Source organism: Ixodes scapularis, unplaced genomic scaffold, assembly GCF_016920785.2.
Source record: "Ixodes scapularis isolate PalLabHiFi unplaced genomic scaffold, ASM1692078v2 PGA_scaffold2__306_contigs__length_199485367, whole genome shotgun sequence".
Lineage (NCBI taxonomy): Eukaryota > Metazoa > Arthropoda > Arachnida > Ixodida > Ixodidae > Ixodes > Ixodes scapularis.
Genome location: NW_024609857.1, coordinates 175,152,371 through 175,174,060, shown reverse-complemented (window position 1 = coordinate 175,174,060; position 21,690 = coordinate 175,152,371). Strand labels below are relative to the sequence as shown.

Below are 21,690 nucleotides of genomic sequence, written 5' to 3'. Positions count from 1 at the left end.
ATAGTGTTAACCCACGTCACCGACGATGACTGGAAAGATAACTTCCAAATGACTCGTGCATCCTTCAAGAGGCTGGTGTCACTTGTGGCACCTTTTATGTGTCCTAAGCCGGAATGTGCCAGAGCACCCGTGCCTTTAGAAAAGAGGGTGGCAATCGCTTTCTGCATAATGGCAAGCTGTTGCGAATACTGGGTCGTAGACAATCAGTTCGTTGTTCATAAGACCACCGTGAAGAAATGTGTCTACATGTTCTGCCTTATCGTCGTCAAGTAATACCCGCGGGAATGCATATGACTGCCATCAATGGAAGTAGCAGAAAGCATTTCACGAAACTTCGAAACCAGGTGCCACCTTCTACAAATGTTTTGGAACCGCTGACCCAGGTGAAAATTCAAAGTGGTTTTACAAGTGGTCCCACTTTAATCTAAGTGGTCCCACTTTACCTCCAACTGGTCCCACTTTATCTGCAACTGGTCCCACTTTACCTCCAACTAGTCCCACTTTATCTGCAACTGGTCCCACTTTACCTCAAAGTGGCGCCCAGTTTACTACCAAATGGTCCCACTTTGGTTCAAACTCCCACTTGCTAGTCCCCTTTTAGGGTTAACTGGTTCCAGTTTACTTTCAAATGGTCCCACTTTGGTTCCTCTCCCACTTGATTTTTCCCACTTTAAGCCAAGTGGTCCCACTTGCAGTTTAACATTTTTTTATTTTATTTTCACTGAATTTTTCACTACATATCAAGATAGGCTTATAACACAAGTGATTGTTTTAAATTAATGTTTCGATTAAGGTTGTCTGGAGAGAACATTGTATTTATTTTGTTTTTGGAAAATATGAAAAATAGGGGAAAAAAGTGCTGCTTTGTAGAAGCAGACATCTCAACAGCCTTTATAAAAAGAATGTTGAGATGTTTCTGCAAATAGAAAAATGGTTTTCAACCTATTTGTTGAAATTCACTTTTTGCCTATGCTTTGCTGTTGTGCAGGAGGCGTTTTTTATTTTACCAACCTTTGCAATTTAATATAATGATGTCCATTAATCAAGGGCATGCTATGAACTTTTAAATAGTTATAAGATGTCACTATTAGCTTGGCACAAAACATTGGGGTTGCTGAAAATATTGACGACTTCATTAGACCGACATGCAATTTCCTGCCTCCATCAGTCTGGTTTGTTCCTCACTTTTACAATAGTCAAGAGCAACTGCATATAAAAAAGGTATTTATTTGAAATCAAGATGTGAACAGATATATGCCAAGCGAATTTCAATTGTTTTTGTGTAGAATGTTTTGGTTCAGCTCAGCAACTCCAGAAGCTGAATCTCGATGCTAAAATAAAGCAGACGTGAAAACTTCTGCATATTCTGTTTGTACGTAATGTGCAAAATTTGAGTGAGGCAAAGATGGCCCTTATGATGGACACTTCCACTCTAGAATAAAATGCAGTACAAGCAAAGGCCGTGCAAAAAGAAATAAAATAAGAACTTGTTTATTGTATGTGTCTCAGTTGTACAGCTGTGAGACTTGCAGGTTAGAAAAATATTAAAATGGACAAGTTATAAATTTATAGCAATTCCAATCCACATTCAATTCGCACACGGAATACCACACTTTTCAGACTATAGCCCACACCCCGTGTGCAGTCCGCAGGGCCACATTTCGGTTCAAACAATAAAATTTATTCCTTAGGTCATTCGCATCTGATGCATAGTTTTGCACCTGGCACCTAGTCTGCACATATAAAATTTGATAACACAAAAATAGCTGGGCAAATGCTTGCTTTTAGCTTGCAAAGCTGGTGATATTATATGTAATTCTTAACATGGTCTGTCAATCAAACTTCATCATGTCTCGTTATAATGAGGAATCTAGAAAAACAAATTCTAGTATAATTTGCACCAAGTAAAATTGTAACATTTGAACATGTATAATGCAGACTATAGTCTGGAAGATATGGTATACCTTTAACATAATCCAAGTATAAAGTGTGCGGGTGTAGATAAATACACAAAAATATCTTCGGCACAGCTATACAGCAAGATGAGAAGCAAAAAATTCATAATAAACATACATTAGGTTACATGTCCGTAGGTCAAAAATAACCAGCATAGGCTAAAAAGAGCATTCAAATTTGTTTGTAGTACACCTAATACCTGTACTTCTACCTTTTAGTACTTGGAGCTTAAAGGCTCCCTATTACGTTCAAGTACTAAAAGCAAGTACTGAAAATGGTAAGCAGCATACCTCCTTTAAAGGGACACTGACACCCCCAGAAAATGTTTTTTCATTTTTTGCCAGACGATTCATTACGGTGTCGGAAGACTACCCAATTAATATATTGCTACTGAGTCACGTATTATTTTAATAAAGCCAAAAAACGCAACTGCTCAAAACCGAAACCGCTGCAAGGAGGACGGAGAAATATAGATAATGAGAGAGAGCCGGAAGTCACATGACTACACCCAACAGTGCGCTTTTTTTTCTTTTTCTGCGGACAGCAGACAAAATGCGTAGCGGGAATTGTTTACCATGCGACTCCTTTGCAGTTATGTTTGTTCTGCTCGCTGTTCTGTACTTCAAGATGAGTTGTTTTGTACATTCAAGAATTGGAAATGAGTAGCGAGTACCCATAGTGAATTCTTGTGATCGGCTCCAAAAAGAATACCCCCCAGATTTTGCGTGAAGTGCTGCCTCACGTGTCCTGCATCTGAAAGTGGCATTGTGCGCCAGAGTCTGCACACGTTTCCGAGCACCTCGGAAAGTGGACGCCACCCGATTCATATGCTCCTTGCATTTTGTGCAAGGAGACTACATTGAGTTCACAAGTGTCAAAAAAGAAATCCCATACCATTTAGTTTAGCGATGTGTCGTCCACATTCTTTTTTGTTGAGTGATAATTGCAAAAAAAAAAAAAAGATATGTAAATGTCACAAAATGTCTGACAAAAAAAAAAAGAAAAAAAGTATGCCCACATCAGGGATTGAAGTTGGGACCACTGCGTGTGAAGCAGACATCTTTCCACTGAGCTATTGGAGGAACTCTTCGTGGTAATGAAGCCAGTCTACTGTAGGTCGGAAAGTTTGCTGCCGATTTCCCTCCAGCAAAGGCACTCCCAGCCCAAAGTCAGGCAGCACCACGCATTGGCCACATTCGCACCTAGTAAAGAAATCATACGCATGCATATTCAACTCGAAGTACGCACTTCATGCTTGACATTTGCACGAGCGATGTCTTCCGCCACGAGAAGGGGCAACGGCTCGGCAACGTCTTCGTGCAAATTGGCTTGGTGGTCGGGCGTGTCGTACGGGATAAACACCAATTCTTTTGATCGGTCCAAAATTTCTCTTTCGAATGAAGACAGAGTCGCCGGTACCATGAACGACAGTTCTGAAGTAGAGGTCCAATGTCCGTCATCCGCTGCTATCGCCGTCCAGCCCGCGAGACCCACGATACGAGATACAATGCCATGTTGAGAATTACGTAGTAAACGCACAGAATGCTTTCGGTTCTCTCTCCAACTTTTTTTCAATCAAGTTATTTGCAGCTTTTTGGAAGCCACAAAAAATAGGTTTTTTTATATTTTTAATATTGAGCGTGTGCTTTCAACGACCCACGACTTTGATTAAATAAACCTTAGAAAACGGCCCATGACTACAAAAAGGCGAGTGAGCGCGACTGAAACCGGCCAGTTCTCGATCGGCGGTTTTCGGGCGGAAAGAAACCGAATTTCGAGCTGCAAATTCTGCTCCGAGTAGTTAAGATTTCATATGTCACGTACAACTAAAAACCTCGGCGAAAAGAAAAAAAAAAACCCTGTCAGTGTCCCTTTAAGGATTCAATCATCTAGGACCATTCATACTTATTGCACAGTTCAGCAAAAATAACACCACCGTCAACATCTAGGTACATGCAAGGACGCACTTGCCCAGAGAGCCTATGCAATTTCTTTACAGATTGCTTACGTGCAAGCTTGAGGTGCGTTACATTTCCGAAGTCTGTCACTTCATAACCATGTGAGACTACATACACATTTTGGCTCCCGTCGCTACCAGCAGAAAGTATGTGCTCGGCCCTCGCATACACATCTCCTAGCTTAAAGGCCGTGGAGTCCCGCTTTGATGGAGCTTTGTGCTGAGTGCTGTGGAGAGTGTGCCCAGCCACACACACACGATCATACTCCTTAAGCTCCAGTGTGCCTTCTGGGGCCAACTCCTCAACAAGTTCATAGAGATGCTCGGGCAGCTGTCTAGGCTTACCTAAAAGCTTCAAGTTATCTTGCCTCCGCCTTTTCTTCAGTGAGAGGTACTCTTGCACCTCGTTCGAAGCCATGCTCACTAGTTCAAAAAAACTATTTCGAAGGAGAGTGCGGGATAAAATTTGAAAAGGAACTCCATTAGAAGAAGACACAAGCTTCAAAAGATGTCCCATATTGGATTCAAAAGGAAAGCAAGACAGTGCCCATAGTGGGCCGTGAAGGAGCACTGCCTTTGGAAGGTGCAAAAGTGTGTGAAGGTTGGAGCTCATGTGCTCCTTACCATACAAGTACTCAGTCAGCACAACAAACTCTGTGATCTTCTCTGTGCTCACATCAATGTCTTTCGCTTCCACATCTGTTTTTGCTAGCAAGTACAGGGCAGAGACGAAGAGCTCGAAATGCTCATAGTACTGCACTGGCAGTACACTCTTTAGACAAGGCAGGCAGTAATATAGCAGCCAGCACTGCCACTCCGCTGCCTTCCAATATTTACGGAGCTTTAAGGCCCGTGGTCCTCGATTGAAGCATTGTGGCGGCTTCAGGCTACACAGCTGCTTGTTCACAACTGACTGTCGTGCAGGGTCCCCAATATAGAACTGCTCACCGACGCTGGAGAACCAGAGTTCTGCAAACTGGCGCGTTACACCAAGTAGGGCACAATGCATGTAATCTGGGCAGAAGCTTAAGACTATGTTGAAGCCAGGCACGTTGAGGAGTGGTGAAGGCCCTTTCACGCCGCGAACCGTGCGCTTGGTTTGTGCTGCTTCCGCCATGTCCGCAACCATCCCGTGCTCAGTGCGGTCGTCCACGGCTCCGGTGCTCACAGGGTACTTGATGCAGCCTGCACGAGTGACAGTCAACAGTGAGATTTAGCTTACATAAACAACACTCCCAGTGAACTTGCTCTTCTTGCACAGAAAATAAACAAACTTATTCTTACTATTGGCTTATTTCTAGACTTTACAAAAGCCTTTGACTATCTTGATAATGAGACTTACTCATTAGAAAGATAAACATGTATGGCTTCTATGGACAGGTATCACCTTTTATTAAATTGTACTTGTTTTTCCATAGGTCATACGTTAACATAAGTATAAATTATATCAGCCCTTCCCCAAAAAAGTATTATGAACCTCTTTTTGTTCAATCTGTATACCAACAATAATGTAAACAAAAGCCTCACAACAAAATGTATTATAAAAGCTGATGATACTAGTTTACTTTAGACTGGTGATATTGCCATAGAACTTATATAATATGTAAATGAAACACTTAAAAAAAATGATGTATGGAGCAAAAACTATTCTTTGAAATTAAATGTGAATAAGACTATGCATCAGCTCTTTTGTGCTAATTGCCAAGGCTAGTGTTGCTTCCACAGTGCAGCGGCCACACACTGCAGTGAAAGCATGTGGTTTCGCCTTGCGTCTCATTTGCATGTGTTCGCAGAAAATGGCTTTGACAAGGTAAGAGTACTGCAGAAACTATTTGTCTTCACAACATAGCACAAAATTGTTGATGCCAAGTTAACTAGTCTTACTTCATTGGAAAAGCAACAAGGCAATATAAATGCAGATATAAAATTTGTTGCAGCACTTATAACCCTGGGTGTTTTTTACTGTTTTTTTTCGGTGTCCATGTCATGGGATAATCACGTTAATTTCATGTCAAAATGATCCAATACAGATGGGCTGACATATTGCTAGATATACTCTGCCATTTAAGATAAGGCCATTAATTATATTTCATTATTTTATGTGCATAGAAATGATAGTAACCTAGCATGGGGTACATCTACTCACACAACCCTCCACAATATTCATATTACTGAAAATGATACCGAGAGCATTTGCTTGGACGGAACTGAACGTACAAAAGATATTCTACTTTGGTCAACTTCCTATCATGAAAATGTATTATTTGTATAGATATGCTAGATATAATCCCCCCCCCCCCCCCTTAAAAACAAGCATGAAAAAAAACTAATTTAACAAGAGTGCATATTCATTTTCAATATATGGTAATGGAGCCTTGGGAAGTACTATTTGCTAGAAGAAATTATGGCCATCATACAATAATTCTCTTCTGACCATTCTCAACAAGTTTAGTGCCATAAATATTTAAATTGACAACACACTGTCAAATGCTGAGCATGTGCCCACTTAAAATTGGGAGATAATCAGAAAGAAAATGGGGGGTGGGCACTTGTCCGGTAACCACTTTTACATATAAATGTACTGAACATATTTTCTCAGATCTTGCAAATTTGGGAATGAGCAGATGTGCGGTATTGTACGGTATGGCAGTTTTCTTTTTTTTTTTCCCATGTGCATATTTTGTTGTGCAAGTTCACCATTTCTTTTTTTATTGGTTACTTATAAATGTAGATTTTGAGATGATCTGCTGCTGTATTTTGGTGGCTTAGGGCCAGTCAAGCTCTTTTCTAACATTTTGTTTTCTTTTTTAACATTAATTTTGTTGGAAAATGGAGAAAATATTATTAATATTAGAAATTATTATTTCTAACCACTTCAAAAGTAGCGCAATCAAATATTTTTCTTACCCTGGATACATACTCCAGGGTGGAGGCACCAGGAGCAGCCAAAGTATCCGTTGTACTGCATAACATTTTGCATGGCAGCTCTTGCAGGGGCATCCGCCACACTGCTGATGCAGTACACCTGAAAATAATTGGTTCGTAAATGTCTGTACTTGGCAGAACCTTGATCGACTGACATGACTCAGCGAGTTAAAAGAGCTGTAGATTTCCTTTTCACACAGAAATGTTACAATGTTAAGAAATATCATATGAAAAATTGTCAGTATAAGTTGTATTCATGCGCGGCGAGCGAACAGTTGGTTCTGGGTACATCACCATCTTTGCGTCCGTGACAGTAGACAGCCACAGCTGTGCGGGCCATACTACACAGCAAATCGCCCTCTGGTTCAGGTGACACCGCACCTTGGTGCGTGCGTGATAATCAATCGCCACACCAAGTAAAAAAAAAGAGGAGTTCAAGGTTCAGGACTTCCGGCTTTCCCTTTTAAACTTCTGAGAGAACGAACATACGACTGCCAAAACACTAGGCTGCACTCCGTGAGAATGCAAATGGACCATCAACAGGAAGTATGATAAAGATTGTGACAGATGCCGAGTTCGCTTGGTACTTGTCAATATATTTCTTGATGATGCATGCAACCTACCCAAGTGTCTACAAACTGAGAGTGACGAAGCGGCAGATTGTTTTTGCGCGCATGTTTATACTTAAGAAAACCACACATCTGCAAATGTGCTTTCCTTTCCTTTAATGTCAAAGCATTAACTGTAATATGGAACGAACCTATGCCATGAGCTTTGAAGCCATGCCAAACGCCACCTGTCCCCGTTCCAATGTCGTCCGTGACAGAAATCTGATGATCTGATGGAGTATGCTCCCATTGGCTGGCGCGCATCATAGTTTCAAGGAACAAGGCTCCCATTGGCCGCTGCACGTCAGTTTCAAGAACTGCCACCCCATGGCGCTGCGGGTCCGCGCCGCCTGTGCGCCGGTAAAACGAAACGTCTGCGCATGGTTTTACCGGTGTGCTGGCCGTGCGGCAGCTGCTCCATGGCGGGGTTCAGCGCGACAAGGAGAGTGTGCACTCAGCCGTCCATACCAGTACGCCGCAAATGAACTAAGGGAGCGACATGCATATTTTTGCATTCACAACTCGTATGAAGTGCTCGTATGAAGCGGTGTTCGCACTCATTGATCGTGATAGTACCTCGAACCTTTTGTTTCAACTGTGTCTTGGTGCAGCAGGCGAACATCCCGCATGACATTATACTCACACTGCAAAATGCAGCGTCACCTGAACCAGAGAAAGATCTGCTGCATAGCCTGCTAGCCCGTGGCCGTCTGCTGTCACGGACGCGAACATGGCAACTGTACGCTTCTTGAGCGGTGCGCTCAAGAAGCATAGAACTATGGCAAACTAATGGAAAATACCAAGGAGAGCTATATGTGCACGTAGATTGCTTTAATGGGTGTTTTATTGCAAACACTGTTCTAGGAAACTACAACGCCTGAAGCTATAAACATAACAGCCATCAAAGCGTGTATTATATAGAAAGTCGTTCTCAAGCATTTTATGCAGTTAAATTACCTTGGAGTTGACTGTGATGCCTCCAGCGTTCCAGGTGATCCCCTCTTGGGCAAGCCCATCCATTTGGGTCGCGAACGCTTGCAGGAGCAGGGTCATGTTAGGGTGCTTAGCACCATACCACAAGAGCGGCAGAACGACAGCACGCCAGCGCAAGTGTGGAGGCAGTTCGTTAAGCGTCAGTTGTACAGGCCATATTGAGTAGTTTGCCGACTTGAAAACCGGGCTTCCATCAGCATTCATTGAAACAGTCAAATCGTATGTTCCACAGCCAAGTTTGGCGCGCTGCTGCCGATAAAATTCCCCGTCTGTTATATCAGATTTCACGGTTCCCCTCGGAGCGTTGCCATTCGCTAGGGATTCTGCCAGCTTTTTCCTGACGTCTTCATCTGCGAGGACCGACGCCAGCTGGGTCTCCAGTGGCAAACTAACAAAATAGTTGCCTTTGGACATGAGGTCCCGCCCGAGGTACTGATCGCCACAGATTGAGCACGTGGGGGAGATGGCCTGTCTTTCCTTCAAACTTCCCGCTGTCTTCGTCAAGAGAGTTTCGCAGGCGGGACAGTAAAAATAAAAAGTAACGTCATCTGGGGAGGCACTTGCGAACTTGCGAAATAAATATTTACTCTCAGGAAGGCTGTTTGTTCCCAACAGACGATTCTGCAGCTTTAAAAGCTTTTCGATGCTAGTCCATGCCAGTCCCTCATCGATAGCGTAATCCATAATCAGAACGAGCGCATCACCAACGGACAAAGAGGTGCCGTTTCCAAGCGGCGTCGCGAACTCGACAAACGGTCGATCCTCCCGCGGATGATCATGGCCCAAGCCCAGATTTTCGTGCTCGGCCGTGTCCAGTTGTTCCTCAGTGTAGTCGGGTAATTCGGCCGAAGGATGAGGGGGGACAGACGACGTGGAGGCATCTGTAGAAGCGGTTGCATTCCTTGCATTAATCCAATGCAACGTCGACCTGGGCATGCGCTCGTACGGTGACGCGTCCGGCTCTAAATACCGCTTGCGAGTCCGATACTTGTGGGCAGAAAGCATTTCTTTCTAAGATCAAGCCAACACAAACTCCAGATGTCAAATTCGGAGATCTCTACACCTTGAAACGAACAACCAGAACAACGACGAAGTGTGGTCAGTCTGGTGCACGGTGTAGGGTTAGGTCGGTCTGGTGCGTGGTAGCCCGCTGCACGGCTGCATCCTACCACCCTACCCGCAGGTCCGGCACAGAAGTAAACTACGGATAGATTTTTGTTGGCTACCAACCGAACTTTGCTTCGTGCTTTTTTTTTTTTTTGTTGCTGAATCAAATCAATTTAAATTTTGAGGTTAATTACAATATTTATTTTTATAAGTTTATATTGTACTCCACATATTCAAATATTTTGTATCATGACACATTAAGTGGCTCCTAGATGGGCATATCTTCTACGGCAGGTACGAAGCGATTTGTCAAATAGAATCAAACTACAATCCAAAGCCTAGACAAAGCTTAGCGTCTTTTGCTTTAGTTTGCCGTTTTGATTTTGTCGCACGTGCAAGCTAAAAACATAGGAATAGGAATGTTTGCTCTCGTTCGATTCCCGAACGAGTTCGGTGATAAGGTTTATGTCGTGCCGACTGTTAACATAAAAGATTTCTACCCGTCCGGCGATACAGATTTCGATCCGGGGGCTGTTTACCAAGCCTTTTGGAAAGACCCCGCGGGAGCGAATACAGGTTTCTACTCTGCTCAAATTTTGGTGATGGCAGGTATGTACTCTTTAGGTTGCCACTCAATGCGCCGATCAACTGAGGGAGTGGAGGAAACGAGATTGCACGGGGAGACCTAAAGTAGCCGACTTTGTTTCCACTCGTCAAACGCGTCCGACTGCGAAAGTCGGGCACCGGCGCGTTCTAACGCGTTCGACGAGTGCTGTGGAGACAGGCAGCTATACCGGCTATACTGTTCACTTTGAAGTGAGACTGCAACCAAAGCTACAAGTGCGAGCTAGCACGCGTGCTCGTGACTTTGATACGTGCATTTCTAGAGTGAGTGCTCGTCTTTGGAAGACCGCTTCAAAGCAGCGACCTCGAGCTCGTGCTTGTGGCATTGGCTGTAGTCTCAGCCTTACCGCTCATTCACACTGGAAGCGGATCCGCGTTCGCAAAGCAGTTGCGAACGCGGTTGTATAAAGGTCGAGTACAATTGCACGCGCACTTGATGTCCTCGAGTGCGCGTGCAATTGCACTGGATCTTTATACAACCGCGTTCCCAACCGCTTTGCGAACGCGGATCCGCTTCCAGTGTGAATGAGCGGTAAGGGTGAACGGAGTACAGCTTAGGTATACGTCCACTAATCATTCGAATCGGAGCTCGGCGTTCTGACGTCCCCGCACGCGTCTTCTCCGTTTCCTCGGCGCATAGCTTTTACAGAATTTGCAAACCCAACAAATGTTTTTGACATCTTTTTTTAAAAGAAACTGAAGAGGGCCTTGAGGAAAAAAGGTCGGCCAAACGGCTCCGAAAAGCAAAAGTATACGCTTCAGAATATGAAGCCGAAGAGGACGCTGACGAACCCGTGCCCTCATCTGCAGTCGCAAGAAAGGAAAGACAGGTATGCATGTTGCTCGTAGAATAAATAAGAATAAATTTGCTTTTTTTTTTTTCTGCAATATTTTAGATTGCACAATTTCGAAAGTTCTTGGTGCAGAAACACTCCTAACAAGACCAAGCAATATATGTATTTCACATCATTAGTCGCAGTTTCACAGAAAATACACGTCTGCAAAAGGCTCGATCAAAGCCTGAAATGGAAACTGCGGTCGAAAAGGAAACCATAATAAAGTACTGGTATCGCTTCAGTGGCACAAAATATGATAACAGCTGAAATATTACGTCAAAGTGAATCCGCGTACTCCACGAGAACCGATTTTAAAGGTGTAACCAGCTGCTCTTGAAAAATGGCAATGGTTTAGCTTTTAGTCGCGCAGCACCACTGTGACGTTCCATTGTGGCTGTAAATCTGATATCAGTGTTGTCATCCCTCTCTAGCAGATAAGTATCAGTTTTGCAGTAGATGCCCAAAACAAAATTTTGAACCATAATATTTATAAAACTGCACTCAATATAGATGAAAAAAGTTATACCTTGTAATTTGGGGACGCTATAACTGTGCTCAAAACAGTCATAATCCCAAATTAAAAAATATTGACTGGAGTTGCCCTTTGGCAAACAGTAACAATGGGAAGGGTCTCATCAGTTTCTCCCACCTCAATTGCTTTTCTCATTTTCACTATGCACACAGTTGTCGCTACTGCTTTGCAATCCTTATTTCTACCCTTCATAGTTCTCAGCACGTGCTGCCAGCACTTGCACAACAAATGATCATGTTCCGAGAAGAAACAACATAACTCGACCCAAATATATCTGCCTACGTGTTTACTACTCCAGGAAAAGAAGACTCGCAAGGGAAATCAGCAGGCCGCAAAAGGCAGTGCCTATGCCGAAATTTTAAGAGAGCAGATAGAAAGCTCTAAAAGGAAAAATGCGGAAGCTGCTGGCCACCTTGACGCACAGGTAAGTGCTGTCAAATACATATGAGTTTCGTCTCTTAATGCCAGTCGCACTGCTACCAATCCACAACTTTCTAGGCACCAAAGAAGAAACGACTGGAGATCACATCAGAGAGCGACACGGATGACAGTCTTGTGGTCCCTCCGTTATCACAGCTTCAGCTAAAACAACAGGATGCAAGGCACTGGCACCAGCGTTACAAGGAGGAACACAAAGAAAATGCCAGGCTGCACGGCATTATTGCTTCAATGCAAAGCTGCATTGATGAAAAACTTGATACAAGTGAGCATTATTCCTGTTAAATCTCTTAAGCTGCCTATGTCATTTGTTTGCCTGAAAAGATTTTTTTCTAATTTTTCTGGGGAGGAAGTGCTGCATTACAAAGTCCGCAAATAACTAACTGGGGAAGGCAGTGCACTTTGTCAGCATGTGCTGATTCAGTTTGGCCGTATTATAGCACTCCCTTTGCCAAGGAGCAATATGAAACTGTCCACAACATCTGCCATGCCATTATCTCAGCCACTCGCTTTGAGTGGGCTTTTTATAATGCGGGAGACAATACATATACAGTGTGTCCCCCCAAAACATTTAGTGTTTTTTTCACTGCAAAAGTGAACTATGCATCGCCGGACGCTTATTCTCCGACCAAATGTGGCGATGGAAGTCCGAACCAGGTTCCAAAGTTTCAGATCTAACTGTTCATTTGTAAGTAGCAAGTAATTTTATGAAAATTTCAACAGGAAAACGGGCTCTATTATCGGTAACTGGCGGCATTCAGCTCCATGCGTTCGAAAGCTTCGTGGCATTTTTCCATTGAAATTTTTAGAAAATCGCACATTATATTTAATACTCTTCCAACTTGCTTGTCAAACTCATTAAAGATTAAACTTTTGAATAAGATAACGGTTAGTTCTTTAACCTGGGCATCTGGTTCGGACCTCTAAAGCTACATTTGGGTGGAGAATGAGCGTTTGATGATGCATATCGTTATATCCCAAGAGATAACCGACCCCAAATTTGGCATAATTTGCAATTTTTCCCGAAAAAACCAAAAGATTGCCCACTTCTAGTAATTGCAGAGCCCTGGCCAATGATGACATCGGCAGAAATTGTTACTTAACCAAGGCTGGTGATAAGCGAACATTGCTGACTGGGACAGTCGTCTTTGGTTCATTGCCCTCATTCCAATCAATTTCAAACTAGCATGTTTTACTTTTTGTTTATTGCGCATTGTAAACGAGTTTTTTTCTTATTTACCCCCGATTTGCTTTTGATTTTAGGTGGGGTATCTCGGGATAATATGGTAGGTTATTGTTGCAATAAAAAAAAAAAACTGCAATTTGTTTTTGTTTGGGACAGCCTTAGTACATAAGTATCCAGGCAGCTCTGTGGCCAAATTCGCTGGGCAGCCAACTCATGAAAATTTGTGATGAGATTGCTGTGCCCTGAAGATAACTATAACTTGCTAGGGGTGCTTACAAAGAAGTGCCTTGATTTGGTCTGCATGGTGGCACAAGTTCATGATAAGTTTGAGAACATAGCATAGGTGGACAAGGATGGAGTATGAACAGCGTTCTTAAAATTGTCAATTATTTTTTAGTACAGCAGCTTCTTGAGGCACAGGTTCAGGCTCCGCCAACAGAGATCTTCAAACCCAGTCATGGTGAGGTTATGGAATACTTCCTCACAAGATCAGTAAGCTTCTGCACGTGTGCATGCCCTCTCCCCTGGCCTTGCTTCCAGGTGTCGCCATTTTTGGAGGGCACTGTCCCGCACAACAGACATTGTCAGCACCTATCATTGTGCATAGTTCATTTTTGTTTTTAATACTCTTTTTAAGTGTCTGATGTAGAGGGCATATAGAGCAATAAGAACAAATACAGCAGCATAATGCCAATGGGTTCTAGGCAAAGACAGGTTGGGCTCCCCTCATTTGTGGTTCACAGTCAATCTCCCAGACGGCACTAATTACCTAAAAAGGTCCACTGATCTATCTTGTTGGAATGTATGCATCTATCTAAATACCAATCAGCAGTTCAGAATATGCATGACCATAGTATTGTTACTGGCTGACTCATAGAATACGTCCTCAAAGGATGTTGTGCTTTGTTCTATGTCATTAAGCAGAATATTTCATTTCTGTCTGAACCTTATCACTTCTTTGATTCAGTTTGTACAGTTGTGCTGGATATGCATAAATAAAAACTAATCACCGGCTACTAAAACCTCTTTTTTTCTCTCTAAATCTCTTCCAACATAGCCTTGCTTTTGGCACTTTATGGCCTTAGCAGCTTTTGCGCCATAAACACCAAATCAATCGATCAATATGCGTAAATAATTGTGTTTAAAATGACATGGCTCTTTCTCTGAATGCAGACTTTGCACCGCGAGGAAGTCCTTCCTCGAAAGCACCAGACACCGCAGGTAAAAAAATCATTGCTTACTTTGTTTGAATAATTAGCAAATTACGTCCTTTTCTTTCCTTAAGTTGTTTTACATTAAGGTAAGTATAAACAAAACATTAAGGTGGTCACAGGCGGTAAGAATTTAAAAATGAATATCCTGAAAGCCTGAAAATGTCAGCAAAAGTTTTTCTAAAAAACAAAACGCAAACTAATTTAAGGTTTAGAAGAGGCTGAAGAGTTAGGTTTTCAGGAGCAACACAAGACGCAACCTGCCACTCTCGGGCTTCTAGGAGATTCTCAAAAACAGTAAGAAATACTAGCAGAAGTGTGGATTGCAGAAAGTTTTTTTTAAGCCTCCTGTGGTCTCAAGAACCTCAGCTACCATGTTTCCCATTTCTCCCTATCCATTTCTCCTCTCTATCCCTCCCTTTGCATTCTCTAGTCAAACTTTTCTTTAGTCTTTGTTTCATTGAATATTAACTGCCATGTCTGCCTCGAAACATCTTTTGAGCCAATGTTTGCAGATCCTTCAGTTATCATTTTTTTTATACTTACGCTCCATGCTCTCTCCAATCACTTTCTACTTTGTTGCCAATAGTTTGGGTTTCAGAACCACCTATTGCTCACCCCCAATGTCACAAATTTAACAACCTCCAAGCAATTCTGCAATTATGCTGATACCCATTTCTCTGGACAGTGCTTTATGTAAATGACTTGTTAAAGTCAGAATGTTGCACATCTATATTTCAGATGTCATCATGGAAGCCAGCACCAGCTTTGCCATTTCCAAAACTGTTCCTGCTAATGGTAAACAATTGTTCATTCATCAGAGCAATTTGATTGACTCAAATGTAGTCTCGGCTTGGTTTGCATCATTGTGCAAAATAGCATGCTCAAGGTATGTCGTTTCAGGTGCTACTGTGGGAGCCAGTGCCAGGACAAAACTATCCAACCCAACTAGTCAGCGGCGGCCCCTGTCCACTGATGGTAACACTTCAAATTATTTAAACCATGTAGTGCCTCTGGACTATATTTCTAACTCAATGAAATTACTTGCTCTATTTGATATTTCCTGGATTAAAAGTTAAATAAAGTGAAAAATATTAAGTTCATTCGAAAAAATGAAAGGCTGTAGGACAAGTTTTTGAAATGCATACATGTTTACAAAAAAGAAACTTAATGGAAGCTTTTAATTTTTCTCCATGAAAGGCTGCTTTGCCAAAATATTTTTTATAATGACACTTTATTTGACAAAAAGGCTTGTAATTTGTTGCTACAAGTTATTTATCAGTGGTCTGGGTCAAAATAACAGTAGCAAAACCCTCCTAGTCTTGTCACAAATGTTGAAAGTGATCAGACACAAACACGCATATTTTTCCTGTACAGTTGCGGAGTACAGTGGGCCAAGAAGTGCACCACCCTTCAGCACCTTGGACAGTGGCAGGGTACGTTTCAGCTTTTCTTTCATTTTACTTTTCTAATGTTTGCTTAAATTTTACCAATTTTGCAGTTCCACCTCAAGGGAGGTGTAACTATCAGGGAGGATCAAAGACAAACCATTTTTAACAACACAAGGGCAGCAAAAGTGGCTAAAGATACAGCCCAGGCACTCTGGGGTTCTGAGAAGCTCTCGCAGAGAACCTACGGAGGGCGACTGGCACCAAAGGATCGCAGGAATCCTGGTGCCATAGCAAGAAAGGAGTTGTCTCCAGAAAAAGTTGCCCTTGTCTTTGGTGAGTAAGAGTGGCATTATTCTTAAATATGATGCTGATTCTTTTTCTTTTTTTAGAAACAGTCACATACTGGGGTCAAACGAAGAAAGTGGATGTCAGCAGTGCTCTGGTCAACATGAATACCATCTTGTCCGAGAAAATTCAAGATACGAGGAAGGCCCTCAAGCGCATCGACCTTTCTAAAAGTGTCCAGACATAGTCTGTTCTATAGGTTAAGAGCAGGGGAAGTTCCTCTCCACCTCCTGCCACTTTAGCAGAATGAATTCTGGAGAGGAGGTTGCTTCCTCTCCAGCATTCACTCTGTTAAAGTGAAAAGAGGTGGGGAGCTGCTTCCTGGCTGAACTCAATCTGTCACCTTTGCCACAGAGATTTCAATAAACTATTATATCATAAGACTGCAGATTTTTATACATATATTAACATAATACTAACAAGCTTGGTCGTCAGCAATCTATGTACACACGGCTACGAGTGCATCGGCTATTGCCTGCAAACAGGTGGCCCCACTTTTAAGGTGGGACCACTTCAAAGTGGTCCCACTTCAAAGTGGTTCCACCTCAAAGTGGTTCCACCTCAAAGTGGTCCCACTTTAAAGTGGTTTATTGAACAGGGACCACTTTAGAGTGGTCCCACTTTGAAAGTGGGACCACTCCAAAGTGGTCCCTGTTCAATAAACCACTTCAAAGTGGAACCACTTTGAATTTTCACCTGGGGATGGCACTCATGTCGCAATCCTGGCACCCAATAAAGGCTATAGACATTTCGTCAACAGAAAGCTGTGGACTCCCTTTTACGTTCAAGCTATAATGGAAAATCGTGGCCAGTAAGTTTTATTTCAGGGCCTCTTTAACATTTGCAGCGCGATTTCTATACAGAGTTGCTGCAACCTACTGATCGGTTACTCCATTCACCACTAAGCTGACAGGGTGGTTGAAGCTACATGCTCACCGCAAACATTAAGTGGCAGGCTTTTACCTGACCTCACTCTTTGCACTTGAGCACGCAGAAAGCCCACACAAAAATGGTCTATGGTCGGCTATAGAAAATCTTTGTATGGCCGGCTATAGAAAATTGGCCCAAATAGCTATAGCCGTTTTTATAGCTGTCTATAGCTTCTCCTATGGTGTCCCCTATGGCTGTCTATAGCCTCTTTCTAAAGAGACCCATAGACTCTATGGGTGTCTTTAGAAAGGACACTATAGCCACCTACGGCTTTTGCTTTGGTTCCTTTAGCCGTCTATACCTTCTTGTATGGTCTGCTATAGAGATCTGTATGGCTTACGCTATGGATCTATGGTCGGCTATAAAAAATCCTTTGTATGGCTGGCTATAGAAAATTGGCCCAATTAGCTATAGCCACCTCTATGGGTGTCTTTAGCTCATTCTACAGTCGTGCCTATGGGTGCCTTTAGCTTTTCCTATGGTTCTCACTAGCTAGCTACAGAAGTCTATAGCTTTCTGAATGGTTTGCTAAAGACCCCTGTATAGCTTCCCCTTTGGGTTTCTTTAGCCAGCGTGCTATAGCTTCCTCTCCCTTTGGTTTCTTTAGCCGGCTATAGGTCAATATATGGACGCCTATAGAGATTACTATGGCTTTCTCTATAGGTCTCTTTAGCAATCTTGTTATAGCTTCCTATAGCTTTTCCTTTGGTTTCTTTAGCCACCTATAGCTCAATGTATGGTCACCTATAGAGATTACTATGGCTTGCTCTATGGGTTCCTTTAGCCAGCTTGCTATAGCTTCTCATAGCTTTTCCTTTGGTTTCTGTAGCTCCCTGTATGGTCTGCTATAGATGTTCCTATGGCTTGCCCTATGGGTCTGTTTAGCCAGCCTGCTATAGCTTCTTATAGATTTCCCTTTGGTTTCTTTGGTTTTCTGTAGCTCCCTGTATGGTCTGCTATAGACATTTCTATGTCTTGCCCTATGGGTCTCTTTAGCCAGCTTGCTATGGCTTCTTATAGCTTTTCCTTTGGTTTCTTTAGTTTTCTGTAGCTCCCTGTATGGTCTGCTATAGATATTTCTATGTCTCGCCCTATGGGTCTCTTTAGCCAGCTTGCTATAGCTTCTTATAGCTTTTCCTTTGTTTTTTTTTTGGTTTTCTGTAGATCCCTGTATGGTCTGCTATAGATATTTCTATATCTCACCCTATGGGTCTCTTTAGCCAGCCTGCTATAGCTTCTTATAGATTTCCCTTTGGTTTCTTTGGTTTTCTGTAGCTCCCTGTATGGTCTGCTATAGATATTTCTATGTCTCATCCTATGGGTCTCTTTAGCCAGCCTGCTATAGCTTCTTATAGATTTCCCTTTGGTTTCTTTGGTTTTCTGTAGCTCCCTGTATGGTCTGCTATAGACATCTCTATGTCTTGCCCTATGGGTCTCTTTAGCCAGTTTGCTATGGCTTCTTATAGCTTTTCCTTTGGTTTCTTTGGTTTTCTGTAGCTCCCTGTATGGTCTGCTATAGATATTTCTATGTCTCGCCCTATGGGTCTCTTTAGCCAGCTTGCTATGGCTTCTTATAGCTTTTCCTTTGGTTTCTTTGGTTTTCTGTAGCTCCCTGTATGGTCTGCTATAGATATTTCTATGTCTCGCCCTATGGGTCTCTTTAGCCAGCTTGCTAGCTATAGCTTCTTATAGCTTTTCCTTTGGTTTCTTTGGTTTTCTGTTGCTCCCTGTATGGTCTGCTATAGATATTTCTATGTCTCGCCCTATGGGTCTGTTTAGCCAGCCTGCTATAGCTTCTTATAGATTTCCCTTTGGTTTCTTTGGTTTTCTGTAGCTCCCTGTATGGTCTGCTATAGACATTTCTATGTCTTGCCCTATGGGTCTCTTTAGCCAGCTTGCTATGGCTTCTTATAGCTTTTCCTTTGGTTTCTTTGGTTTTCTGTAGCTCCCTGTATGGTCTGCTATAGATATTCCTATGGCTTGCCCTATGGGTCTGTTTAGCCAGCTTGCTATAGCTTCTTATAGCTTTCCCTTTGGTTTCTTTGGTTTTCTGTAGCTCCCTGTATGGCCTGCTATAGACATTTCTATGTCTTGCCCTATGGGTCTCTTTAGCCAGCTTGCTATGGCTTCTTATAGCTTTTCCTTTGGTTTTCTGTAGCTCCCTGTATGGTCTGCTACAGAGATTTCTATGGCTAGCCCAATGGGTCTCTTTAGTCAGCTTGCTATAGCTTCTTAGAACTTTTCCTTGGGTTTCTTTGGTTACTTGTAGCTCTCTGTATGGCCTGCTATAGATATTTCTATGGCTTGCTTTATGGGTCTGTTTAGCCAGTGTGCTATAGCTGCCTATAGGTTTGCCTTTGGCTTCTTTAGCCATCTATAGCTCCATGTATGGCCTGCTATAGATTTTTGTGGCTAGCCCAATGGGTCTCTTTAGCCAGCTTGCTGTAGCTTCCTACAGCTTTACCTTTGGTCATCTGAAGCTCCCTGTATAGTCTGCTACAGATATTTATATGGCCTGCCCTATGGGTCTCTTTAGCCACTGCGCTATAGCTGCCTATATCTCTCTGTATAGTCTGCTATAGATACCTCTATGGTTTGCCCTATAGGTCTCTTTATACCACCATGCTATAGCTGCCTACAGCTTTTCCTTTGGTTTGTTTAGCTATCCATAGCTCTCTGTATGGTCTGCTATAAATATGTCTGTAGCTTGCATCATGGGTCTCTTTAACCAGTATGCTATTGCTTTTCCTTTGGTTTCCTTAGCCGCCTATCTCCCTGTATGGTCTGCTATAGCTATTTCTATGGTTTACTCTATGTGTGTCTATCCAGCATGCTATAGCTGCCATCCTTCTTTTTTTCAGCTCTTTGCACAGGAGCCATATGGCTTGATCAATTTCTTCCTTTAGCAGGCATGCTCGTTTTTTTTTTTCTTTAGCTCTTAATAAAAAGGGATAATATACCAGCCTTTTATACCCGTGCTGGCCTGCTTTTTTGTAAAAGGCACATTCATATATATGATAAACATGATAAAACATGAAAGCAACATTTCAATCACCTTTATTTTCTTGAAAGCAGTCGAAGCTCTCATGATGTGGATTTACTCAGGGCTGGACTCCTTCGTCTTGTTTAGCATAGACGACAGTGACGACCGCACTGTGGTTTCTTTCAAAAGGTGAAATTTCTTGCAGGTGTATTCTGAAAATGCAAAAATATAGATATGTTACCAATAGTGATATGACATAAAAAGGCTTGCTGTTATCAGCAAGCATGTAACAAAATTTTAAGATAATGCTGTGTCAACAACAGTTTACAACCAGTTTAGGGCTCATTGACTCCTTCATTCTCAAATGGCAAGTGCAAATTTGACCTAGAGACTTCTATGGAGCGCAGTTTTTGATTACTATAAAAAACATTCCCTGCCTTTTGCACTTCTAAGTACCTCATCAGAGGTGACGCTGTGTAGCACAGCCCTTATAATGAGGACAAGTCTGCCCATTTTCGGCAAAGGCTTGTGATCTATTTTCTCATCTGGAGGCCAGATGCTATGACATGTTGTACCATACTGAGCTGTCCAAGTTATTGAGAATGGTTTAACAAAGATTAAAGCAAATAAAGATGATGTTTTGGGTGGATGGATGGATGGCAATGGCTATACCCTTTGTATCTTGTGCCAGCTTGCACTCCTAGTCCAACAATCATCCATTTTTAAATTTTGTGTAAATATTGTTCTAAAACAACCCTTCCCCTTTGAAGTGTTTCCAGTGCTTATTTTTACCTGCTTTTTTTCACCCCTCCCTAGATCTTTTCCACCAATCTTCCAATCTCCTCTTTGTTACCGCAATTCTCTCCCTATCCATTCCTCCATCCATGTCCACAAATCTCAGTGCCTCCTCCGAATCCATCATCATGTCACCCCCATAAGAAGATGGGACAAAGCCCCCGTGCACTTTAAAATGACATGCTCCATAGGTCCCCTTTCTTGGTTGCATACGTAACATAGAGTGCTTATTCCCTGAAATTTAGCCCTATATTTTTTTGTTCTTAGCCCCGTCTCGCTTCAAATAGCAATGAGCTACCAGTGAATTTATCGTTCAACTGTCCCTTCATTTTCCCCGCAGGGGGCACCTGTGAAAGCAGGTGTTTGGAGAGTGGCGTCTCCACGGACCCCGAGCTCCGCAGGGGGCGCCTGCACCTTAGGTGCTAGGTGCTTGGTGAGTAGCGTCACCACGGACCCCAGCCACTTTGGCGACACCACAGACCCTGAGTAAAAGTGGCTAAGACCCACCCACGTCTGGCTGTGCGTGGCGAGCCCGTGTCCAGGGAAAAGGGCATCCTGGTGGTTGAGCTGAGCCCGGGGTAGGTTTGGACCCTTCGGGGCCCCCCGGGCGAGGCAACACACCACTTTGGCCCCTGCTTCCTATAGACGGGTGTCCTGGCTTGGCCCGACCAGGATGATTCAGTCAGTCGCCACATCTTCTACTATCCCCTCTTATCTTTCTCTTTTCTCTGCTCTTTTATTCCTTTTCACCTTCTTTGGCGGCAAGGGCTAACCTTGGGTGGCGATAGACCCCTTGTCCGGATCCACACTAGGTTATAGTGCCTGGGCAGCACTGGTAGTGTAATGTTGTCAGCAAAGCCATATTTGTTATGG

At 42.9% G+C, this 21,690-nt stretch overlaps 2 protein-coding genes across 2 annotated transcripts; one reads left to right on the top strand and one right to left on the bottom strand.

The window, feature by feature from the left end:
• Window positions 1-3,672: 3,672 nt before the first annotated feature.
• On the bottom strand, window positions 3,673-9,699 carry LOC115320904. The gene is made up of 3 exons (XM_040222744.3): window positions 8,404-9,699; window positions 6,821-6,938; window positions 3,673-5,098 (listed from the first exon to the last, which is right to left on the bottom strand). The coding sequence occupies exons 1-3, from the start codon at window positions 9,442-9,444 to the stop codon at window positions 3,846-3,848; spliced, it is 2,412 nt and encodes an 803-aa protein (XP_040078678.1). The 5' UTR covers window positions 9,445-9,699; the 3' UTR covers window positions 3,673-3,845.
• A 125-nt stretch (window positions 9,700-9,824) lies between these two features.
• LOC115320900 (BEN domain-containing protein 5) lies at window positions 9,825-16,490 on the top strand. Its single transcript, XM_040222727.3, has 11 exons — window positions 9,825-10,155; window positions 10,864-11,000; window positions 11,837-11,962; window positions 12,037-12,241; window positions 13,560-13,622; window positions 14,336-14,383; window positions 15,115-15,171; window positions 15,277-15,351; window positions 15,751-15,809; window positions 15,875-16,097; window positions 16,154-16,490. The coding sequence occupies exons 1-11, from the start codon at window positions 9,966-9,968 to the stop codon at window positions 16,294-16,296; spliced, it is 1,326 nt and encodes a 441-aa protein (XP_040078661.1). The 5' UTR covers window positions 9,825-9,965; the 3' UTR covers window positions 16,297-16,490.
• The last annotated feature ends 5,200 nt before the right edge of the window (window positions 16,491-21,690 follow it).